The following is a 23,647-nucleotide window of genomic DNA, read 5'->3' as shown; positions in this document are numbered from 1 at the left end:
TGTACAGGTGACTTTACAGCTTTTTACCTTTAATAAATTTGCTGCAATTTCAGAAACTCTTTCACATTGTCATTATGGGGGATAGTGTGTAGAATGTTGAGGAAATTAATCAAGTTAATCCAGTTTGGAATAAAGCTGAAGCATAAACACATGTGGAAAAAGTGAAGCGCTGTCAATACTGTCAGGATGCACTGTATATCCAGATGAATCTGCTGATCTGAGAGGCCAGCAGACTATGGCTGCAACTACGAAAATGATCAGGGGTGGCCAAACTTTAGCATAAGACTGCATGTTGTGGTGATTTAGACTATTTGACTGCAGGATTTTGCTCCAAACTGAAAAAATTTAACAGAAATTCAGAAATCATATTCATATTAATCAAGCTCACGATGTTCAATCACACTAGTCCAGCGATAACAAGCCGTCACTTCTTTACTTTCAGCTCAATCCTGTTAGAGTCGCAGTCTCAGAGTGTGTGTGTGTGTGTGTGCGTGTGTGTGTGTGTGTGTGTGTGTGTGTGTGTGTGTGTGTGTGTATGTGTGTGTAACACCGAAATCACATTACAATAAAATCAGCTTCTCAATGGGGATCAGCTCAACCTGAAACTCATTCCAGACTCTGACATTCAAAGAGACGACAGTGTGTGTGTGTGTGTGTGCACGTGTGTGATAAACGCATTACTGCACTAATCTGCATATAGCATCTATCTAGGAATAGGAAATGAGATGGAGATGTTTTTCAGGGGCATAAAAGGTTCAGACATCTCTCTTACACACACACACACACACGCACACATACACACACACATACACTACAAATAAACAAACATGAGTGCATACACACAAAGAAACGCACAGAGACCTAGAAATGTAGGCGCACAAACACAAACATGCTCAAACAGCACACACACACACGCAGGCTAACAAACAAGCTCACACAAACATGAGCGCACACACATTACACACACACACAAACACAAATAGTGAGACAAACAGAAACACACACATGCACAAACATACTGATGTGAACACACACTCACACTGGATGTGCAAAAACATCCGAACACACACACGTGAACACAAAACATAACACGCATACTGTCCACACACACACTGGATGTGCAAAAACAAGCGAACACACACACACACACACAGACAGATGTGAACACAAAACATACATAACACACATACTGCCCACACACACACACACACACTGGATGTGCAAAAACATGCGCGCACACACACACACACACACACAATATGTAAATGCTCCACCTGAAGGTCAGAGAGTCCCTGTAATGCATTCTGTGAGGTTGTGTGTGTGTGTGTGTGTGTGTGTGTGTGTGTGTGCGTGTGTGTGCGTGTGTGTGCGTGTGTGTGTGTGTGTGCGTGTGCGATTAACCGCTGCTCCTCTTTCTGACCCTTATCGACGGTGTCACACTGAATTTATTCCTGTCCTCCTGAGTGTCACATTAAATTCCTTCCCCTGCTCTGAGCTCAAACTCAGGCTTTATGGGGACATAAACTGCTGATGGACGGAGCCGCTCGGTTTTACTCAATATATCTGATCATCAACAGTTAGCTGTAGGTTTCTGTAGCGTAATGTGTAACAATGTGCACAGACAATCATATGTAAAGCTTCAATACAACATTAATAAACCTGTTCATTGTAATCTCATCCTGCCTTTAATCTGAGAGTATCGAGATAATAATCCTGTATTTACGGTGTTCAGTTGGTTCTGCATATGAGCATGTCTGTAATCGCTCTATTAATATTGCATTGGCAGAGCAGCTGAAGTGGGCGGGGTGGGACATGCTAATCAGAGGAATAAACTCAGCCCTCGTTAAAACTTTAATTGCTCCTCATCTGCATAATCTGCATGCTCTCCGGCGGCCCGAGTGAACTCACTGCATTCTTAAACAGACGGAAACACACCGATCATGAAGAGGACATGAGGAGAGGACGAGAGAGGCAATTAATAGCATAAAAAGAAAATACGTAATATAAACAATGATAAAATAATATACAGAAATAAATGAAATCGAATTAAATAAAATAAAATAATTAAAAAAAATTATTAATTAAAAAAAATAAAACAATTAAAAAAAAAATCATCAAATAGATTTCCCAGTGATGGGTTGCAGCTGGAAGGGCATCCACTGTGTAAGATATGCTGGATAAGTTGGCAGTTCATTTTGCTGTGGCGACCCCTGAAAAATAAGGGACTAAGCTGAAAAGAAAATGAATGTGGTGTAGTGGTCAGTGCGTCGACACATGCGCTCCGGTGCTTACGGCGACCCGGGTTCAATTCCGCCCCGTTGTGCTATGCCGAAACTTCCCCTCTCTCTGCTCCCCATGCTTTCCTGTCAATACTCTTTACTGTCCTGTCTAAAAACCCTGAAAAAATTAATTATAAAAATAAATAAATATTAAAAGTAGTAAAATAAAATAAATAATAAAACTATAATAAAATAAAATGGATAAATTAAAGCAAACAGTAAAATCAAATATTAAAATTAAATAAATCAATATTAAAATAAAATATAAATAGTAAAATAAAATAAATGAAATAGTAAAATAAAGTAAATATAAAAATTAAATCAAACATTAAAATAAAAAATTTAAATAAAATACAACAAAATGGTAAAATAAAATAAAACTACAGTAAAATAAATGTACACACACACACGCCGAATTAAAGATTTATAAATATTTATTAAATTAAATATTAAAATAAAACATTAAAAGTAGTAAAATAATAAAACTATAGTAAAATAAAATATATAAATTATATAAAAGCAAATAGTAAAATCAAATATTAAAATCAAATAAAACAAAATATTAAAAAAATATATTAATAGTAAGATATAAAATCTTACTATATGAAAAATAAGGGACTAAGCTGAAAAGAAAATGAATGTGGTGTAGTGGTCAGTGCGTCGACACATGCGCTCCGGTGCTTACGGCGACCCGGGTTCAATTCCGCCCCGTTGTGCTATGCCGAAACTTCCCCTCTCTCTGCTCCCCATGCTTTCCTGTCAATACTCTTTACTGTCCTGTCTAAAAACCCTGAAAAAATTAATTATAAAAATAAATAAATATTAAAAGTAGTAAAATAAAATAAATAATAAAACTATAATAAAATAAAATGGATAAATTAAAGCAAACAGTAAAATCAAATATTAAAATTAAATAAATCAATATTAAAATAAAATATAAATAGTAAAATAAAATAAAAAATGAAATAGTAAAATAAAGTAAATATAAAATTAAATTAAACATTAAAATAAAAAATTTAAATAAAATACAACAAAATGGTAAAATAAAATAAAACTACAGTAAAATAAATGTACACACACACACGCCGAATTAAAGATTTATAAATATTTATTAAATTAAATATTAAAATAAAACATTAAAAGTAGTAAAATAATAAAACTATAGTAAAATAAAATATATAAATTATATAAAAGCAAATAGTAAAATCAAATATTAAAATCAAATAAAACAAATATTAAAATAAAATATTAATAGTAAGATATATTAAATAATAGTAAAACAATTTAATTATCAATTAAATAAAATTAAATTACAACAAAATAAAAAAATAATAAAAAAAATATTAAAATATAAAATAAAAAATAATAAAATAAAAATAAAATAAAACTATAGTAAAATAAACTAAATATATTAATAAATTAAAATATCAAAATGAAATTTAAAAAGTAGTAAAATAATAAAAAAACTACAGTAAAATGTATTAAATATATTAATAAATTAAAATAAAATATCAAAATGAAATTTAAGTAGTAAAATAATAAAAAAAACTACAGTAAAATGAATTAAATATATAAAATAAATATAATATTCAAATAAAATATTAAAAGTATTAAAACAAAACAAAAAATAATAAAACTACAGTAAAATAAGTTATAAGTAATATATAAATTAAATAAAATTAAATATTAAAATAAAATATTAAAACAAAAGCAAAAATTCACTCATTCGTTTTCTTTTCAGCTTAGTCCCTTTACTAATCCGGGGTCACCACAGCGGAATGAACCACCAACCAATCCAGCTCGTTTTTACGCAGCGGATGCCCTTCCAACAGCAACCCATCTCTGGGAAACATCCATACACACTCATTCACGCACATCCACTAAGAAAAATTTAGCTTATACCTAATTCACCTGAAACCAGAGCACCTGGAGGAAACCCGCACAAACACGGGGAGAACACACAGAAACACCAACTGACCAAGCCAAGGCTCGAACCAGTGACCTTCTTGCTGTGAGGCGAACATGCTACTCACTGCACCACCGTGCCACCCATAAAAGCAAATAGTAAAATAAAATATTAAAAAAATATTAAAAGGAGAAAAAATAAAAAATAAATAAAACTACAGTAAAATAAAATATTAAAGTAAAATAAAATAAAGCTAAATAAAATAGTAAAAATAACTAAAAACAAAATTATATATATATATATATCTCGTCAATACTTCTCTACTTTGTCAGATTTTTTTTTTTAAATGCATGAAAGAAAACAGAGCAGATTTCCCAGTAAACAGACAGAACGAGTGATGGTGAGAAGCATGAAAACACAATGAGCAAACGAGTGAACAAACACAGATACACCAGCGCTCCGTCTCTTCATTCCCATGATTCACTGCAAATGAGATGTCAGACGGGCATCATAAGAGCGCAGCGTAATTGAAATCCACACCGGTGTAAAACGCAGCTCTGATGGTTATTAATGCTGCTGTTTATGAAGAGAAGCCTTCAGTGACCCATCAGAGCCTGGTATATACACACACACACACACGCACACACACATTTCTATATGCAATCTAATTCTGAATAAAACTTTACGCCGCAATAAAGCCTGCAGACTGACATCTTCACTGGCATATAAACACACACAAACAGCTGCACAACACCAGTGTTTCGCAAGTGCTCTGTTTCCACAACACACACACAGATTCCCAGAGGATTGAATCCCGCTGGAACTCATAGTTTTGCTTACAGCGTTTTTACACTGTTCTGCTGGAATCACCACACTGTGTTCAACACTTTACTTCAGAAGCACTCCAACCAAACAGACAGATCACAAGTCAGCTTTACAGCAAGGAGGTAAACGCAGTAAAGACAGTATAGAGAGAGTGAAAACAGCGGCAGACCAGATATAATAAATAAATAAATAAATAAACTATTTTTTAAAGCATCACGAATGGTTATTTTTTATTTTAAAAAGGTGTTGCATATTATTGCCAAGTATAGCTTATGTAAGCATTAAATGATGCATATTTTATTGTTTAATATACATATATACATACATATATACATACATATATACACATACACACATATATATATATATCATTCATTTCCTTCAGTTTAGTCCATGTCTTCATGAGGGGACGCCACAGCGGAATGAACCGCCAACTATTCCAGCATATGTTTTACACAGCGGACACCTTTCCAGCTGCAACCCAGTACTGGGAAACACCCATAGACACTCACTCACACATACACTTGTACACTATGGTCAATTTAGTTCATCAATACCCCTATAGCCCATGTGTTTGGACTGTGGGGGGAAACTGGAGCACCCGGAGGAAACCCACACCAACACGGGGAGAACATGCAAACTCCACACAGAAATGCCAACTGACCCAGCCGGGACTCAAACTAGCGACCTTCTTGCTGTGCTAACCACTGAGGCACCGCACCACCGTCTAGTATATATTTAATTACATGCAGTTTTTGCTTAAAATGCAGCAACTGGTGAGTATTTAATATGTATTATTATTTTCAGCATCATAATTTGGCTCTTGTGTTTTCCTCAAACCTTCACAGAGCTGTTTTCTTTTATTTTCTGGGAGATGACATGAGAATTCTGCAGCATCTTCTTCACACAGCTGGTGAAGATGAGCAAATAACGCTGGAATTTTCATTCCTTTGCTGGTTTATTACTTTAAAACAATCCCGACGTCACGCTTTATACTGGAGAACGGTTGAACAAACATCAAAACATTTTATTTAAAACATGAGAGAGAGAGAGAGCTGCGGCTCATCACAGTGTGAAATGAAGACAGAAAGACAGAAATTATATGATGAACAGAGAGAAACACTGAGCTTACACTCCTCACTGCCATTACTGCTGGGTATTAGGAGTGAGTGGGCGAACGAGAGTGAGAGCACATATGGACACACAGGAGAGTGAGTGTGTATGTGTGTGTAAAAGCATTTGTGTGTGTAAGAATGTGTGTGTGTGTGTGTGTGTGTGTGTGTGATTGAGATAGTGAGTGTGTGTGCGCCTTTGCTTGAGAGAGAGAGGTATAGTGTGTGTGTGTGTGTGTGTGTGTGATTGAGATAGTGAGTGTGTGTGCGCCTTTGCTTGAGAGAGAGAGGTATAGTGTGTGTGTGTGTGTGTGTGTGTGTGTGTGATTGAGATAGTGAGTGTGTGTGCGCCTTTGCTTGAGAGAGAGAGGTATAGTGTGTGTGTGTGTGTGTGTGTGTGATTGAGATAGTGAGTGTGTGTGCGCCTTTGCTTGAGAGAGAGAGGTATAGTGTGTGTGTGTGTGATTGAGATAGTGAGTGTGTGTGCGCCTTTGCTTGAGAGAGAGAGGTATAGTGTGTGTGTGTGTGTGTGTGTGTGTGTGTGTGTAGCAGAAGCACTACTGAGGGACGCAGGTGCTGCTGGAAATGTCATCCTCTGTGTTTGGAGGATTTTGACACGCAGCAAACGACGACAAAACACAGAGCAGGAGAGCGGCAGACTGCACTCCCTCAGCACAAACCCATCCTGACACTACAGTCCAGAGCGCACACACACACACACACACACACACACACACACACACACACACACACACACACACACACACACACACACACACACACACACACACACACACACACACACACACACACACACACACACACACACACACACACACACACACACACACACACACACACACACACACACACACACGGTGCGTGTTCCTGACACACCACAGACTGAAGAACAAGAACAAAAACAGACATGTTCAGACCAAAACCGGATGAAATCAAAACTAGAAACACTCAAAACCAGACCAAATCAAGACACGTTTAGTATTTAGGATCAGACCTCTTCTTGAATCAGCTAGAGACGGTCATGCGGAGCTCTATTTGTGTGGCACGCGGGATGCTGTCTATGTAGGGCGCTCCAAATCAGTCACTTGTGAAGTGTGATGGCTGTTGGGACGCTCCCTCAGAAGACACCTGCCTGTGTAGACTGTAGGCAGCAAGGCGCTCACTGGGTTTTGGAGCAGAGCTAATGTGTGTGATTTATGTGTGCTTACTGTCACAGCTCTGCAGAGAAATTAACCTGTTGAGGTGTTGTTCCCCCTCGGTGAACACTTGTGTGAAAGAGAGAACACTAGATAGGCAGCGAAGGCTGAAGGTGACCCTGTGGCACAGATCCAGATCAGTGTGACCCGACACACCTGCGGTTAATACACACACACACACACACACACACACACACACACACACACACACACACACTCATCTCAGAGACAAGACAGACAAACATGCGCACACACATTCAGTGAGACAAACATACATGCATATAAGCACAAACGCACACACACACACACACACACACACACACACACACTTCAGAGACAAACACATGCGCACACACTCAAGACAAACACACACACACACAATGCATATAAGCGCACACACACACACACACTTCAGAGACAAACACATGCGCACACACTCAAGACAAACACACACACAATGCATATAAGCGCACACACACACACACATACACACACACACACACACACACACACACACACACACACACACACACTCTCTCACTCACGACCAAATCACACACAGCGCTTTCTCTCTCTCTCTCTCTCACACACACACACACACACACACACCTCCGAGACAAGACAGACAAAAACACGCGCACACAGTCAAGACAAACGCACACAATCTCATTCTCTCTCACATACAAATCACACAGATCTTTCACACACACACACACACACTTCAGAGACAAGACAAACACACGCGCACACACTCAAGACAAACACACACACAATGCATATAAATCACAAACACACACACACTCTCTCTAACTCACTTCCAAATCACACACAGAGCTTTCTCTCTCTCTCTCACACACACACACACACCTCCGAGACAAGACAGACAAAAACACGCGCACAGTCAAGACAAGCACACACATACATAATCACACACACAATCTCATTCTTTCTCACATACAAATCACACACAGATCTTTCTCTCACACACACACTTCAGAGACAAGACAAACACACACACACAATGCATAATCACAAACACACACACGCACACACACACACACACTCTCTCTCTCATTCTATCTTACTCGCGTACAAATCACACGGAGCTCTCACACACACACACACTTCAGAGACAAGACAAACGCATGCACGCACACACACACATACACACACACACACACACACACACACACACACACAGTCTCATTATCTTACATACAAATCACACACAGACCCTTCTCACACACTCATACACACACACACTTCAGAGACAAGACAGACAAACACATGCGCACACACTCAAGACAACACACACACACACACACACACACACACACAGTCTCATTCCCTCACATACAAATCACACACAGACCCTTCCCACACACTCACACACTTCAGAGACAAGACAGACAAACACATGCGCACACACTCAAGACATTCACACAATGCATATAAATCACAAACACACACACACACACACACACAAACCCACAAACAGACACACACATACAAATAAATATAACAAACATTTCACACACACACTTACCTACTCACACACAGATCACACACAAAACACACTCAGACACTCAAATACACACAAAAGCACATACACACACACACAGATAGAGAGAGAAACACAAACTCAGACAAAACCCCCTACAAAAGAACAACAAAAGAAACATGCAAACACACACACACACACACACACACACACACACACACACATAAAGACCATGACTAGAGTGCTCCCATGTGCCAAGAGACTAATGGCACTAACAGCTCTTGTTTTGCATACGGTGTGTGTGTGTGTGTGTGTGTGTGTGTGTGTGTGTGTGTGTGTGTGTGTGTGCTAAGCGTCCGCCATGATCAGCAGTCTCTCAGGCTAAAGTGTGAATTCTGAAGCTGCAGTCCTGAGATGATGAACACTAGTGAGTGTCCACCGGGAAGAATCACTGAGCCTGGACCAGATGGGCATCTGTGGCACGCTGCCAGCCAGAACAAAGACTGCAGTGCCAACCACAAATGACTGGCTGCGTTCCCCGACACACACACACACACAAAGCATAATCCCAGCATCACACTGTAAAGCAGCCGCTTAACCCACACACTCCAGCAGACAGACACAAACACACAAGACTGGATGAAGAAAGAGTTGAGTGGGGGAAAAGAAGACTGGATGAAAGGCAAAGCAAACAAAAATATCAGACAACAGGAATGAGAAATTAATACTGTGTGGTTGGGAAAGGCGGGGCCAAATGAAGAAAAGCAGGGTAAAATAAAGCAAGGTAAAACAAAATAGAGACGGGGCCAAAAAGAAGGCAGGAAAAAACAAGGGCCAAAATTAAGAAAGGCGGGGCCAAAATGTAGAAAGGTGGGGTCAAAAGAAGGCAGAGAAAAATGAAGGTGGGGAAATGAAAGGCAAGCAAACATGAAGCAAGGCAGGGCCAAAATGTAGAAAAGCAGGGCAAAATAACGCAAGGCAGGGCCTAAATGAAGAAAGGCAGGGCCAAAATGCAGAAGCGCAAGGCAAAATATAGAAAGGCAGGTCAAAATAAAGAAAGGCGGGGTCAAAATGTAGAAGGGCAGGGCAAATGTAGAAAGGCAGGTCAAAATGAAGGCAGGGCCAAAATGTAGAAAGGTGAGGCCTAAATGAGGAAAGGCAGGGCCAAAATGTAGAAAGGCAGGGCAAAATTAAGAAAGGCGGGGCCACAATATAGGAAGGCAGGGCAAAATGTAGAAAGGTAGGCCAAAATGAAGGCGGGCCAAAATTTAAGAAAGGTGGGGCCAAAATTAAGAAAGGCGAAGCAAAATGTAGAAAGGTGGGGTCAAAAGAAGGCAGAGAAAAATGAAGATGGGGAAAATGAAGGACAGCAAAAAGGAAGAAAAGTGGGGCCAAAATGTAGAAGGGCAGAGCAAAATGAAGACAGGGCAACATGAAGGCGGGGCCAATGTAGAGAGGTGGGGACAAAATGAAGGCAGGACCAAAATCAAGACAGGGCAAAATGAAGAAAGGCGGGGCCAATGTAGAAAGACAGGGTCAAATTGAAGACAGGGCAAAAAGGCGGGGCCAAATTGAAGGCGGGACCAATGTAGAAAGGCTGGGCCAAATGAAGAAAGACAGGACAAAATGGAGGGGTAAAATGGAGAAAGGTTGGGCCAAAATGTAGAAGCCAGGTCAAAATGAAGGCAGGGTCAAGCCAAAAAAAAGGCGGAACAAATATAAATAGGAGGGGCCAAAATGCAGAAAGACGGGCCAAAATGAAGGTGGGGCAAAATGCGGTATTAGGAAGGAAGGAAACAAATTAATAAGAAAGAAATATCAATTTAATGTGCATTTTATGTGTCTGTGTAGATTTATGTGTGTGTGCATGTGTGTGTGCGCATGCGTGTGTGTGCGCAGATGCTGGCGTGAGAGTCGCCACACACCAGAAAGATCTTAGCAGCTGCTGGAGGCTTACGACTTCTTTAATTACACATCTGTGAGCTGCACCTTTAATTAAAGCACGCACACACACACACACACACACACACACAGTTCCATGCTTATATGTCTAATTATGTTTTCTCCTGTCCTCTCTCTCCTCATCATCTGTTCTTCTCCTCTTTCCTCATTTCTCTAATTAATTACAGCACAAACTTTCTACACATTCTCTTCTGCTCTTAACATGACCTGTTTTGCCCTCGCTGATGCTTTAATAAAAGCTGTTTTGCTTCTGTACATTTACTGCATCTGACATAAGAGCATCAGACATCTGCTAAATAATAAATGCAACTCCGACTGGTGACAAATACACGCCTGCGGTGACTCTTTTACAGAAATGATATCGCTGTTCAGATGTTTCATAGAGAAAAACCATGTGAGTGATGCTATAAAAGCGGTTCGGCTTTCTCAGAAACATGTGATTAAACAATGTGTTATTCTGTTGGTTTCTGCATGTAGTTCAGAAATCAAATCAAATATCTGGAGAGAACTTCATGCTTTAAATGTAGATTAAATTCAACTGTTTAACAAACAAGCTCAATATTGAGTGCGATGCATTTTAGACACAAAGATATTGTGTGTTTTGTTTCCCCTAGCTGGAACAAAACAGTAATGGTGAGCAAAATAAAATAAAACAAAATAAAAATTTATAAATTATAAAATTAAATAAAAATGTAAATAAAATATAAAATTGTTAAAAATAATATTAATAAAATAAAAATATATAATCCAAACAAGTAAAAAAATAAAATAAAAATAAATTATAAAATTAAATAAAAATAAATAAATTATAAAATTAAATAAAAATAAATAAATTATAAAATTAAATAAAAATAAATAAATTATAAAATTAAATAAAAATAAATAAATTATAAAATTAAATAAAAATAAATAAATTATAAAACTAAATAAAAATAAATAAATTTTAAAATTAAAGTAAATAAATGATAAAATTAAATAAAAATGTAAATAAAATATAAAATTAAATCAAATTAAAAATAATAATAATAATAATAAAATAAAAAAATATAATCCAAACAAGTAAAAAAATAAAAATTAATTAGAAAATTAATAAAAATTTAAATAAAAAAATAAATAATAAATTAAATTAAATTAAAAATAATAAAATACAACGTGTAAATGATTCAGTCAATTTAAACAAATCAATTGAACAAATGACTAATTGAATCACTAACTATAAACCACCAAAATAAATGCCAACATTTACTCATCCTCCACTTGTTTCAAGTCTGTTTACGTTTCTTTCTTCAAAATATCTTTCAACAATAGAATGCTGGAAACTGGTAACCATTGTCTTCCATAGTAGGAATAATAAATACAATGAAAGTCAATGGTTACAGGTTTCCAACATTCTTCAAAATATCTTCTGTGTGTTCAACAGAAGAAAAGCTCAAACACGTGAATACGTTTTAGTTTTTAGGTGAACTGTCCCTTTAAGACCAGGACTTGCGCACCTGCTGATGGTGTTAGTGTCAAACACACACACAACGTGCAGGTCAAGGTGTGTGTTAAATCTGTGTGGAGCTGCTCCCGCTGGCGCATCACAATGAATCAGATCAGATGCTGTCTGACACACAGCAAAGAATCACACACACCTCCCAGTGCCCTCTAACGCACATAAATACACAATTGCGCAGAAACACATGTGCACATGCTCACACGTAAAGCCACATGCACAGATACTTGAGCACACACAAACTTGCACACTTAATCACACACATTAACACTTACACAGATACAATAGACTATGTCATATCACCCTGCCACAGCCATATCTCCCTGCAGCCCAAGAGCGGTCCCTCACTGTAGCTAAGCAAGGCTGAGCCTGGTCAGTACCTGTATGGGAGACCACATAGGAACACTAGGCTGCTGTTGGCAGTGGTGTTTGTGAGGCCAGCAGGAGGCACTCAACCTGCGGTCTGTGTGAGTCCTAATGCCCCAGTATAGTGAATGGGACAATGTTCACTGTATTTAAGTCAACATGACGTCAGATTGATGATGTACCCCAACGTCTAGGGCAGTGTTTCCCAACCCTGTTCCTGAAGGCACACCAACAGTACACATTTACAACCTCTCCCTAATCAAACACACCTGAATCAACATCAGAAGAGACTCCAACACCTGAAGTTAATGGGTCAGATGAGGGAGACATCCAAAATATGTACTGTTGGTGTGCCTCCAGGAACAGGGTTGGGAAACACTGGTCTAGGGGATGTTGCATTTTGTTTGGAATTGAAAATCAAGTTGACATCAGAACCCAACATCAGGGCGATGTCAATGTCCAACATCCAACCTAAAATCAACCTAAAATCAACCAAATATCAACGTCTAATGATGTTACAGCTTGACGTTGTGTGGACTATGATGTCTATCAGACGTTGGATTTTGGTTGCCATACTGGATGAATAAATATCAGTATTTGATGTCAATATGATGTTGGTTTTAGATGTTGGCTCAACGTAGGATTTTGGTCACTTTCCAACACAACCTAAAATCAACCAAATATCAACATAATTTCACGTCATTATTGGACGTCGAATTGACGTTGTCCTTAGACACTGGCTAGACATTGAATTATGGTCACCTAATGTCACGATCTACATCTAACCTATGTTGTGTGCCTGCTGGGATGACAGGCTAAATAATTCAAATAAATAATTAAATCAATCATTCTGCCGTCTTCATATGCTTTAAAAACACAGATTTCTGTACAATTTAAAACTGAATCTTTGGATATATATTCTGCTGGAGATACTGATATCCTAAAAAACGTAAAAAAAAAAAAAAAAAAAAAGAAAATAAAAAATCTTACACACCTGAAGGCCGGCTCACACTGTGTGATTTTTTTTTTCCTGAATGATTGTAGCATTTCAGACTGCAGGAACTTGGCTCCCATGTTATGGAATAAAATCACTGTCATAAATATTTTGTGCGTAAATAAAATTCATGCATCCGTAATTATAAAATCGTAAAGGAAAACGGAGCGTACTCGTAATTTTTACGAGGGTTCAATTTCAAAATCTGCGATTAGAACAGACACAGATACGACATTGTCTGTTTGTATACGACTGATAAATTTACAATGGGTGTACTTTACAAACTCGAATAAGAGTTTCACCATGGACACGACGGCCTGATTAAGAGTACGAATCAAACAGCGACACTCCACTGTCAAAATTACGTCACCGCTTCCACAGGCATTAATAAACAAGCGAGAGTCATCGATCACAACGGTGCACTTGCTGGAGACTCAAGCTCCACACACACACAGTCTCAGGTAAGATTTTTGTTATTTTCAAGGATAGTGAGCGAGCAAAATATAAGTTAACATTACAGGCAGCGATCTTATATTATTATTTTATAGCTTATATTATTAACTATAGCAAACTTATATTATTAACTTATATTATTCTAGCTCTCTATCCTCGGCCAGTTCTTAATTTTGATGCAGTAAAATGTCCAAGAAACACAGCGAAAATGAACCTCATTAAGTCTCAACCTTAATTACAGCTCATGATGGACATTTCTCAAAGAGAAAATAACAAAAATCTTACCTGAGACGGTGTGTGGGGCTTGAGTCTCCAGCAAGTGCACCATTGTGATGACTCTCGCTTGTTTATTAATGCCTGTGACAGCGGTGACGTCATGTTGACAGTGGAGTCGTTGGTTGATTCATACTCATAATAAGGTCGTCGTGTCCGTGGTGAAACTATTTTGTGTTCGTAAAGTACACCCATCGTAAATTTATCAGTCGTATACAAACAGACAAAGAAAACGTCGTATCTGTGTCTGTTCTAATCGCAGATTTTGGATTTGTACCCTCGTAAAATTACGAGTACGCTTCGTTTTCCTTTATGATTTTATAACTGCGAATGCACAAATTTTATTTACGCACAAAATATTTATGAAATATTTACCATGTCACACTGTTAGAACTCAGCTGTCATAAATTCAGACTGAACGTCAGTAAAGATGCGCCAAACACTAAAGAAAACTCCCTCAGAGTTTGAAGTCATCCACCCATGACACTTTCACTGTCCAGCGTTCTGAAATGATTCCTCACAGCAAACGAGAACAATATGTTGTTATTTTTGCACATGGCGTGCCTCAATAATAGAACCAGAAAGAAAAAAAAGCTTTCATTTAAATCGTCACATGGATTGCTTCATCGAATTCGGAGCTCCTATTGGTTCTTGGATTGACGCTCATCGCAGCTGTTGTCACACTGCAGGAGTGTGTCTGAAATCTTCTGACACTGCCTGAACTTCATAGGAGGACAAATCTGATCGCAACAGGCACCAAGCGGCTGTCAGTGAACATGTCAAACCAACAATCAAAGCTCACAGATTTGAGCCTGGGATTTCAGGAATCTTTTAGGATTTCCCAAATTTTGTCTCCGATGACAAAATCATTGCTGAAATCTCCCAGTGTGAGTCGGCCTTTAAGAACGGTGGTTTGGTGGTTTTAAAACCTTGAATTTTCCACACCACGGTACACCTTGAACACGGTTATCACATCTAAAATACACACATTACATTACAAAATAAAATAAATGAATACACTTTAATTTAATTTAATGAAATATAATTAAATGCATAATAATAAACGTTTCTTTTAATTCCATTTCACTCCCTTCCATTATTTTCCAGTTTCATTATTACAATTCCTTTCACAAATAAATAAATAAATAAATAAATAAATAAATAGAACATGAATAATGCATGAACTTAAAATTCTGCAATTAATATATTATTTAGAATAAGTTTAAACAATGAATGCAGATGATGGGATCTTAAAAGATCGATTAGAGACTTCCCAATCTGCATTTATCACTGACTGAACATAAATCTCACACACACACACACACACACACACACACACACAAACAGTAACAGCGCTCCAGTAAACCCTAAACCTGCTCCTGCTTTTTCAGACAGAACACAGACCCGGATAATAATTAAATGTGATGCTTCAAGGCTCACGGCCACACACACACACACACACACACACACACACTCCTGTCAAGTGCAACCTCTCCAGACACAATCAACAGCTACTCATGGCCCAAGTCAATACTATTGAGCCATTTAGTTAAAACACTCCTGCAAGCACACACACACACACACACACATAAATCAAACTTACACTTCATGATTGCCGTTCATTCCTCTCTCATTAACATCACTTTCTACCTCTCACACACACGCACGTGCACACACACACACACACACACACACACATAAATCATACTCACACACTTCAGGATCGTCGTTCATTCCTCTCTCATTAACATCACTTTCTACTTCACACACACACACACACACACACACACACACACACACACACACACACACACACACACACACACACACACACGTCCAAAAGTGCCGAGCGAATGAATCCACAGTGTGCTTGAAGAGTTTAGTGAAGCATTAGAGCCGATCAATAGCATTAACATCCAACTGCTCTCCTTCACTCACTCCTTAGTGTGCATCATTCACACTACATGTGTGTCATAGAGCTGAGATCATTTCACAGCCAATCACAGAGCTGAGGTTATTATAAAATGGTAAGATCATCACACGGCCAATCACAGAACTATGATCATTAAACAACCAATCACATAGCTAAGACCATCATCACATGGCCAATCACAGAGCTCAAATCATCCCACAGCCAATCACAGAGCTGAGATCCTAAAACTGCTAATCACAGAGCAGAAGTCATCACACGGCCAATCACAGAGCTGAGATCTTCTCAAAGCCAATCACAGAGCAGAGATCACCACATGGCCAAACACAAAGAAGAGATCATCACACAACCAATCACAGAGCTCAAAACATCAGGCAGCCAATGGCACAGCTATGATCATCACTCAGCCAATCACAGAGCAGAGATCATCACATGGCCAAACACAAAGAAGAGATAATCACACAGCCAATCACAGAGCTCAAAACATCAGGCAGCCAATGGCAGAGCAATGATCATCACTCAGCCAATCACAGAGCAGAGATCATCACATGGCCAAACACAAAGAAGAGATCATCACTCAGCCAATCACAGAGCTCAAAACATCAGACAGCCAATGGCAGAGCTAGGATCATCACTCTGCCAATTACAGAGCAGAGATCATCACATGGTCAAACACAAAGAGATCATCACACAGCCAATCACAGAGCAGAGATCATCACATGGTCAAACACAAAGAGATCATCACACAGCCAATCAGAGCGCAAATATTATCCAATGGCCAATCACAGAGCTTAAATCATCACATGGCCAATTTCAGAAGGAGAGACAATCACAGATAATCATAACACAACCAATCACAGAGCTAATATCACAGCAGGATCAATCACAAAGACCACTGTCAGGGCTCGAAATTGCAACCGTTTTGGTCGCATATGCACCCGAAATTTTATCTATGTATAAAATTGTTGCGTGCGACGGGTTTTCACTGCAAAACGTTTACCGCATGCACGGATTTGAGAAGGACAAGGGAGTTTTCCCTTGATGTTCTCGTTTTTCTCCTTTTAAATGCTTCATGTGAACATGTTTTTTTTCCAAAGTTAATCTCATCAAAACAGAGCACGCACACCCTATTTTGCAGTCCATGGCGGCATCCAATTTGTACAGCAAAATGAATCCCTCAACATCTGGCAACATGCAACATTCGATGACAGCAACTCAGAGGTGGAGTTTGAACCTTCCCACTAAGGTATGCCTAGTTTATTTTAACGTATTGTGGTAATCTGCACGTTGTGTCAAAACGCTATGTGTCTAGATAATAGATGTATACTCTACGTTTGACTGGTGTACGATAATCCAAATACAATAATTTTGAGGTTCTGGAACCAAGCAAAAAGGTTAATTTCGAGGCGTGACTGTGGTAGAGAGAACACAATACTGTTGTGTTGTGGAACAATCCTGTCATTATTAGTCTGCAACAGCATGGTTTAAATTCTGTATAATGCGTACTAAATGATCAATGCTATAGCTTTCTAAATATATACAGTAGACGAAAAACTAAATGCAGCAGCCAAGCGGCAACCTCCCGCTCTCCCTCATGAAGCAAATACAGTTTTTATTGAGCCCGTTATTAAAATGGCCGACTTTACTGCATTAAAAAAGATGTTTACAGCCTGGTACTAAGAACAAACTTGGTTCATATAGCTAATATGACCCTTCAAGACAACTGTGAGGGAGTACTTTTTTTTTTTATAACTGATGCGTTTAGTTTTTATTAGGTTATATTAAGTCTGCATAATTAAGGGCGTGGCCACTTGAGTGACAGCTTGGTCTCGCTGGTCGCTGTCTCGTCACCTCAGCTGATTCCGGCTGATTAGCTGCTGAACTCGGCTTATACGTCGTGTTTTTGTGTTGTTTTATGTTTCTTTACACAGTCAGTTGCCTTTTGGGATTATTTCCTACAATTATCAGATAATAGGTGCACTTAACTGCTCAAAGCATTCACATGGTCTCCATTTCCCAGCTGAGCGAGATGATATACTCCAATACCATCTCTATAGATGTATTTGTTTTATTTTAGATCATTTATCATGTTCTTCAGAGCTGTAATGCCCTCCAGAATCTGACAGATTGATTAGCTGTAGACTCTAGAACAGTCATCTGAAGCGTTGTCATGCAGTGTCATGCTGGATTTCAGATATAGGCTGTGTTAGTAAATGCAAGTCTATATCTGAAGTGTTTGGAAGTAATTCAGGTTTTCCTCTTGTAAAAAAAACATCATAAGAACAATGTTTAGTGGCTCAATGTATTACAGCAGTGTTTTTAAAAGACTAAACACTTTATTAATATAGTGTACACCCAAGCACACGTGGTCAGAACACAAACGAGTCGCAGGTAATGAAGTATTCAGCGTTTCTCTCAAAGAAAACTCAGTCTTAGCAAAATGCTAGCAGGCGTGTGTAGCTCCGCTCACGCTCCACCTCTTTGCCTTATTTGGTTACCCCCGGTTGGAGTGATGACGCGTGAACAAAATGGCACCTGTAGTGGCCGTGGTGTACGGGTGTGTGTGTAAATCAGTGTGTATGGGTGTTTCCCAGTACTGGGCTGCAGCTGGAAGGGCATTCGCTGTGTAAAACATGTTGGAATAGTTGGCGGTTCATTCCACTGTGGCGACTCCTAATGAATAAAGGGACTAAGTCGAAGGAAATTGAATGAATGAATAATATATTATTATACTGTGTGTAAAACAACAACAACAACAACAACAACAACAACAACATTAATCAACGCAACAAACTAAAGTATTGTAAGAAGAAGTGCACGCAAACCAGCTTTAATCACAGCAGAGCTTCAGATACAGCCTCTCCACAATATATGTGTTGGTTAGTTTTCTTTCTCACCCACCCACACACACACACACACACACACACACACACACACACACACACACACACACACACACACAACAATGAGAAATAAAAAGCACAAAGCAGAGTCTGCTGTAACAGGCTGCCGCTGTACGTGTGAAATGACTACAACTCCCACACTGCATCACACAACTCCTCAAGATGGACTGTGAAATATCACACTAACACACACACACACACACACACACACACACACACACACACACAGCATGTCCTGTTCTGAAACAGCAGTGACGCACTGGTCAATGACACACAGCTGCAGGAAGAGATCCAGAAACACACACACACACACACACACATCTGAGAGGACGTTTTCGAAAGCCTCATACTGGACTCACACTTGTTGCAAACCCACAAGAGTTTATTCATGATGAGACTTTTAAAGGAAATCAGGGCTTTTGTGTGTGTGTGTGTGTGTGTGTGTGTGTGTGTGTGTGTGTGTGTGTGTGTGTGTGTGTGTGTATGTGTGTCACCACAAGCTCACATCATCAGTGGTTCAGATCACTCCTGCTGGATATCACAGGTCATTCAGACTTTTGCACGCACAGAAAATTAATTAATACATAAATGGAAAAGCAGAATAAATATAAACCGTGTTTGTGTGTGTGTTTGTGTGTGTGTGTGTGTGTGTGTGTGTGTGTGTGTGTGTGTGTGTGTTGTTTTGGTGGTTTTTGAGCAGCATGAGCTAGACATTACAATGTGTGTGTACCGTTCAGTCTTTGTTTACTGCTCATAATCATTGTGTGTGTGTGTGTGTGTGTACAAACTGCTCAGTCTCGAATTGTTTTGTGTGTGTGTGTGTGTGTGTGTGTGTGTGTATGTATGTTTGTTTGTGTCTATATATGAGTGTATAAACCACCCCGTCATGGATTGTTGTTGTTGGTGTGTGTGTGTGTGTATGCATGTACAAATTGCTCAGTCTTCAATTGTTTGTGTGTATGTTTGTTTGTGTGTATGTGTGTATAAACCACTCAGCCATGCATTGTTGTGTGTGTGTTAATCTTAAATCATTGAGTGTGTGTTTGTGTATGTGTACCACTTAATCTTGAATCAGTGTGTGCTTAAGTGTGTGTATATGTATATTCCCCTTTGTCTTAAATTGTTGTGTGTGTGTGTGTGTGTGTGTGTGTGTGTGTGTGTGTATAAACCACTCAGCCATGAATTGTTATGTGTGTGTGTTTTTGTTTGTACACCGTTTAGTCTTTAATTGTTGTAGATGTGTGTACACGTGTGTGTGTGTATGTGTTTGTGTGTGTTTATCTTAAATCATTGAGTGTGTTTGTGTATGTACCACTTAATCTTGAATTGGTGTGTGTTTGAGACAGTGTGTGTGTATGCATATTTCCCTTGGTCCTAAATTGTGTGTGTGTAGATGTGTATAAACCACTCAGCCATGAATTGTTGAGTGGGTGTGTGTGTGTGTGTGTGTGTGTGTGTGTGTGTGTGTGTGTGTGTGTGTGTGTGTGTGTGTGCGCGCGCATGTTTGGATGTTCAAACTGCTCAGTCTTGAATTGTTTTGTGTGTGTGTGTGTGAGAGTGCGTGTGTTTTTGTTTATACACCGTTTAGTCTTTAATTGTTGTGGATGTGTGTACACGTGTCTGTGTGTGTGTGTGTGTGTGTGTGTGTGTGTGTGTGTGTGTGTGTTAATCTTAAATTGTTGAGTGTGTGTTTGTTTGTGTGTACCACTTAATCTTTAACCAGTGTGTGCTTGAGACAAAGTGTGTGTGTGTGTGTGTGTATTCCCCTTAGTCTTGAATCATTGTGTGTGTTTGTGTGTACACTAGTCCTGAAACATTGTGTGTGTGTGTGTATAAACTGCTCAGTACTGAATTGTTTGCATGTTTGTTTGCGAGACTGTGTGTGTGTGTGTGTGTGTGTGTGTGTGTGTGTGTACCCCTTAGTCTTAAATTGTTGTACAGTATGTATGTGTTTTTATGAGACTGTGTGTATATACCCCTTAGGTTTTAAATTGTTGTGTGTGTGTGTGTGTGTGTGTGTGTGTGTGTGTGTGTGTGTGTGTGTGTACATCTCTAACCTTCACAGCTGCTGTGTCCCTCCTCATACCCGGCGCTGCAGCTGCACTTCCCGATGGGCACCAGCCACTCGCCCTCAGCGCTGCAGTGCATTCTGGGAGGGCTGTCAGTGTCCACCTCAGAGTTATTGACGCACGCCCCCCTCACCTCCACCAGTGTGGAAAACGCCGCCTCCGCCACCGTATCCGGAAACACCGCCAAATTCTGCACGGTGGACAGACAGCGCTTGTAATACACCCTGACGGACACCAGCGCCACACACGCGCCCACGTCCTGGAACGCCAGGTGGAAGCCCTTCCTGTTCAGATGCCCGATTTCCCGCACTTCCGTGTTGAGTTTCATCTTTCGCTCCCCCAGATCTCCCTGCGTGAAGCTCTCGTCAGCAGCGATGGTGTCGATTTTACTGTATCGGTCTTCTCTGGACACGCGGCCCAGATCCCAGTCCGACTCCGCGTACAGGAGGTTAAAGGTTTCCTTGCAGCTTCCGGAGACTCCGGGAATGCTGTTGCAGTCGCGGAGAGTGAACTGCAGCTCGATGAAGATGCGCTGGCCGCCCTGACGCCAGATCCAGCCTGTCTGCAGCCAGTTGTTCTGACTGGGCTCCATCACGTTGCACACCTGATATGTGCGGATGGGCTTGTACTTCTCGTCCACGCCGCTGATCTCCTCCCACTGCAAAAGAAGGAGAACAGAGGAGTTTGAATACGAGACATGGACTGAATGTTTTAACACTCATAGCAGTGCTGCTTCTGACTTACATTCAGTGTTAGATTTCTGCATTAGATAGGAAGAGAGATGGAGAGAAGGATGCATGGAGAGATAGATTGATGGAGAAATAGACAAATGGATGGAGATGGCTAGATGGGTGGATGGAGAGATGGATGGAGAGAGAGATAGCTAGATGGATGGATGAATGGATGGATAGATGGATGGAGATATAGGTAGATGGATAGAAAGATAGCTAGATGGACAGATGGATGGATGGAGAGTTAGATAGATGGATGGAGAGAGCTAGATGGATAGATAGCTAGATGATGGATGGATGGAGAGATAGATAGATGAATGGAGAGATGGATGGATGGAGAGATAGATAGATGGATGGAGAGATAGATGGATGGATGGAGAGAGATGGATGGATGGAGAGATAGATGGATGGAGAGATGAATGGATGGAGAGATAGATAGTTGGATGGAGAGAGCTAGATAGATCGACAGCTAGATGGATGCAGAGATGGAGATGCATAGATGGATGGAGAGATGGAGAGATGGATGGAGAGATGGATGGATGATGGAGATGGACAGAGAGATAGCTAGATGGAGAGAGCAAGATAGATAGATAGCTAGATGGAAAGATGGATGGAGAGATAGCTAGATGGAGAGCTAGATAGATGGATGGACTGATAGCTAGATGGATGGAGATATAGCTAGATGGATGGATAAATGAATGGAGAGATAGATGGATGGATGGAGAGATAGCTAGATGAATTGAGAGATAGATAGTGCTGTTTCTGGCTTGTATTTATTAAACTGGTTTAAATAAATAAATAAAATAAAAGCAAAAAAAGGAATAAAGGGGCGACACGGTGGCTCAGTGGTTAGCACTGTGGCATCAAAGCAAGAAGGTCGCTGGTTCAAGTCCAGCTGGGTCAGTGTGTGTTTCTGTGTGGAGTTTGCATGTTCTCCCCGTGTTGGTGTGGGTTTCCTCTGGGTCCTTCAGTTTCCCCCACAGTCCAAACACATGCGCTATAGGAGAATTGATCAACTAAATTGGCTGTAGTGTATTAGTGTGTGTGTGTGTGGGTGTTTCCCAGTACTGGGTTGCAGCTGGAAGGGCATCCGCTGTGTAAAACATATGCTGGAATAGTTGGTGGTTCATTCTGCTGTGGCGACTCCTGATGAATAAAGGGACTAATAAATAAAATAAAATGATTAATTAATTAAAATAAATAAAAGAAAGGAAAACACGAATTAATTAACGTGCAAATACATAAAATATGGACAAAAACCAAATTATATTTCAAAAATAAATACAATGAAATAAATGTACAGTACAAGGACCAAACACAATCCCTCATTTGAGCATGGTAGTTACATTACCTTAATATCCCACTACAAACAGCACTGTATACTAGAAAATAACTTCTGATTTATTTTAATTGAAAATAAGAAAACAAACACCATATACTCAATTCCAGCAAATATTTTAGCACAATGATCACCCTCTAATTCTATTTATTGTTAATAAAAATGTAAAAAAAAAAAACATTGTACACTTAAATTATACAATATTATATTATATATACTAAAATATGATATGATTTCTAAGACTCTTATTCTATTAAAACTTTTTTCCACAATAAAATAAAGCGAAACCATT

At 39.3% G+C, this 23,647-nt stretch overlaps 1 protein-coding gene across 1 annotated transcript in view; it reads right to left on the bottom strand.

The window, feature by feature from the left end:
• LOC130246516 (ephrin type-A receptor 7-like) overlaps positions 1-21,937 on the bottom strand; it is a 178,909-nt gene extending 156,972 nt beyond the window's left edge. Inside the window, exon 1 of the mRNA XM_056479503.1 lies at positions 21,274-21,937. Within this exon, the coding sequence (XP_056335478.1) occupies positions 21,274-21,877 (604 nt within the window). The 5' untranslated portion in view covers positions 21,878-21,937. The remainder of the gene's footprint in view (positions 1-21,273) is intronic.
• Positions 21,938-23,647: the final 1,710 nt, after the last annotated feature.

Source organism: Danio aesculapii, chromosome 19 (genome assembly GCF_903798145.1).
Source record: "Danio aesculapii chromosome 19, fDanAes4.1, whole genome shotgun sequence".
Classification (NCBI taxonomy): Eukaryota; Metazoa; Chordata; class Actinopteri; order Cypriniformes; family Danionidae; genus Danio; species Danio aesculapii.
This window is presented reverse-complemented; position numbering and strand designations above follow the sequence as displayed.